This window comes from Egretta garzetta, unplaced genomic scaffold (genome assembly GCF_000687185.1).
Source record: "Egretta garzetta isolate BGI_Z169 unplaced genomic scaffold, ASM68718v1 scaffold347, whole genome shotgun sequence".
NCBI lineage: Eukaryota > Metazoa > Chordata > Aves > Pelecaniformes > Ardeidae > Egretta > Egretta garzetta.
This window is the reverse complement of record NW_009260184.1, coordinates 564,753-565,950: the sequence shown is the minus strand read 5'-3', so window position 1 is coordinate 565,950 and position 1,198 is coordinate 564,753. Positions and strand designations below refer to the sequence as shown.

Sequence of the window (1,198 nt, the reverse complement as noted above, 5' to 3'; positions counted from 1 at the left end):
CTCTCGCTTGCTGGGCAGCTTCAGGCACCCCCGGCAGATTTCTCCAAACTCTCCTGCACAGCGGAGAGAGGAGTCAGGCGGCATTCCCGGCGGGACATTCCTCACAGCCCCGCTGCTCGGTGCCGTGCCTCCCCCAAGGACCCCCTGCACCCGCACCCCTCCTTGGCGCCATCCCGCTGCCATTTCCAGACCGCGGGAGGAGCTGCCTGCCAGCCGACTCCACGGCTTCCGAGCCCTCGCAACGCACCATGAAGACATATACGTGTATATACGCACACACCCGCTGCAAAGCAAGGGGCGACAGCCCTGGGCAGTCAGCTTCCCCTTGGGGGTGTTTGCTTTGCTTTGGGGCCACAAAGCGCGTTTCTGTAGCACCGGTGATGTCTCGCTGGGCGCGGGGCCGGGGGGCTCCTGCAGCCTTTGAGGCAGAGCACCCTGCTCCCCGCTTGACAACAGGAGCCACCAAATTTGTAACGCGAGGCCAACAACGGCTTTACAGCAAAAAACACATAGCTATGAAAGGCTTTACCGATCTGAAAGCCGTGGGCTTGCTGGGCCAGCAGGGAGACAGACGCGCTCCCAAACCCTTTCTATTTAAACATCGTCCTGACTAACGTTTCTTGATCTTTCAAACACCAATTTGCTTCCGAACAATCCGTGGGATTAGTGTCAGCCTCTCCGCTCAGCCCTACAAAGATAACCTCCTCTTCCCCTCTCGCCTTCAGCACTGTCCTTCGAGCTGCTGGGCAAGCCCCCCCCCGCCTTCCCTTTCTCCACTGCTGCTTTTTCTGCAGCTGAATTTATCTTTAGGAAAAGAAACGACAAAGAATAATCGTGTTTTCCGTGTTCTGGCACACATTAGCGATTAAGGCTCTAGGGCCCAGCGAGGGGATTTTAATTTGCTTTTAAGTTTTAGGCAGTGAAGTTGATGAAAATCAATAAATCCTTAGGTTCACATATTTATAAATAGTTTTCACGCCGCTGTCAAACTGCCCAGATGCAGATAATTGCTGATGCTTTCTGGTCCGCGCCTCGCTCCGTCGGCTCTGCTCAGTGCCCCAGAAAAACAAACAGGACTGCGAAATCGCGCTCCCGAGCAAAATGCTCACCAGTCCCGCGCCCGTCTCCCTGCTGCGAGCACGCACCCCCCAGGACAAGAGCAAGAGCAAGGGTCCGTGGCGCCAGCAGGCCAGAGGAC

At 56.3% G+C, this 1,198-nt stretch overlaps 1 protein-coding gene across 1 annotated transcript in view; it reads right to left on the bottom strand.

The window, feature by feature from the left end:
- Positions 1 to 1,198, bottom strand: part of EPHA10 (EPH receptor A10) — a 37,807-nt gene that overhangs the window by 4,310 nt on the left and 32,299 nt on the right. The window contains exon 9 of the mRNA XM_035897444.1: positions 3 to 53. Coding sequence (XP_035753337.1) covers positions 3 to 53 — 51 coding nt within the window. The remainder of the gene's footprint in view (positions 1 to 2; positions 54 to 1,198) is intronic.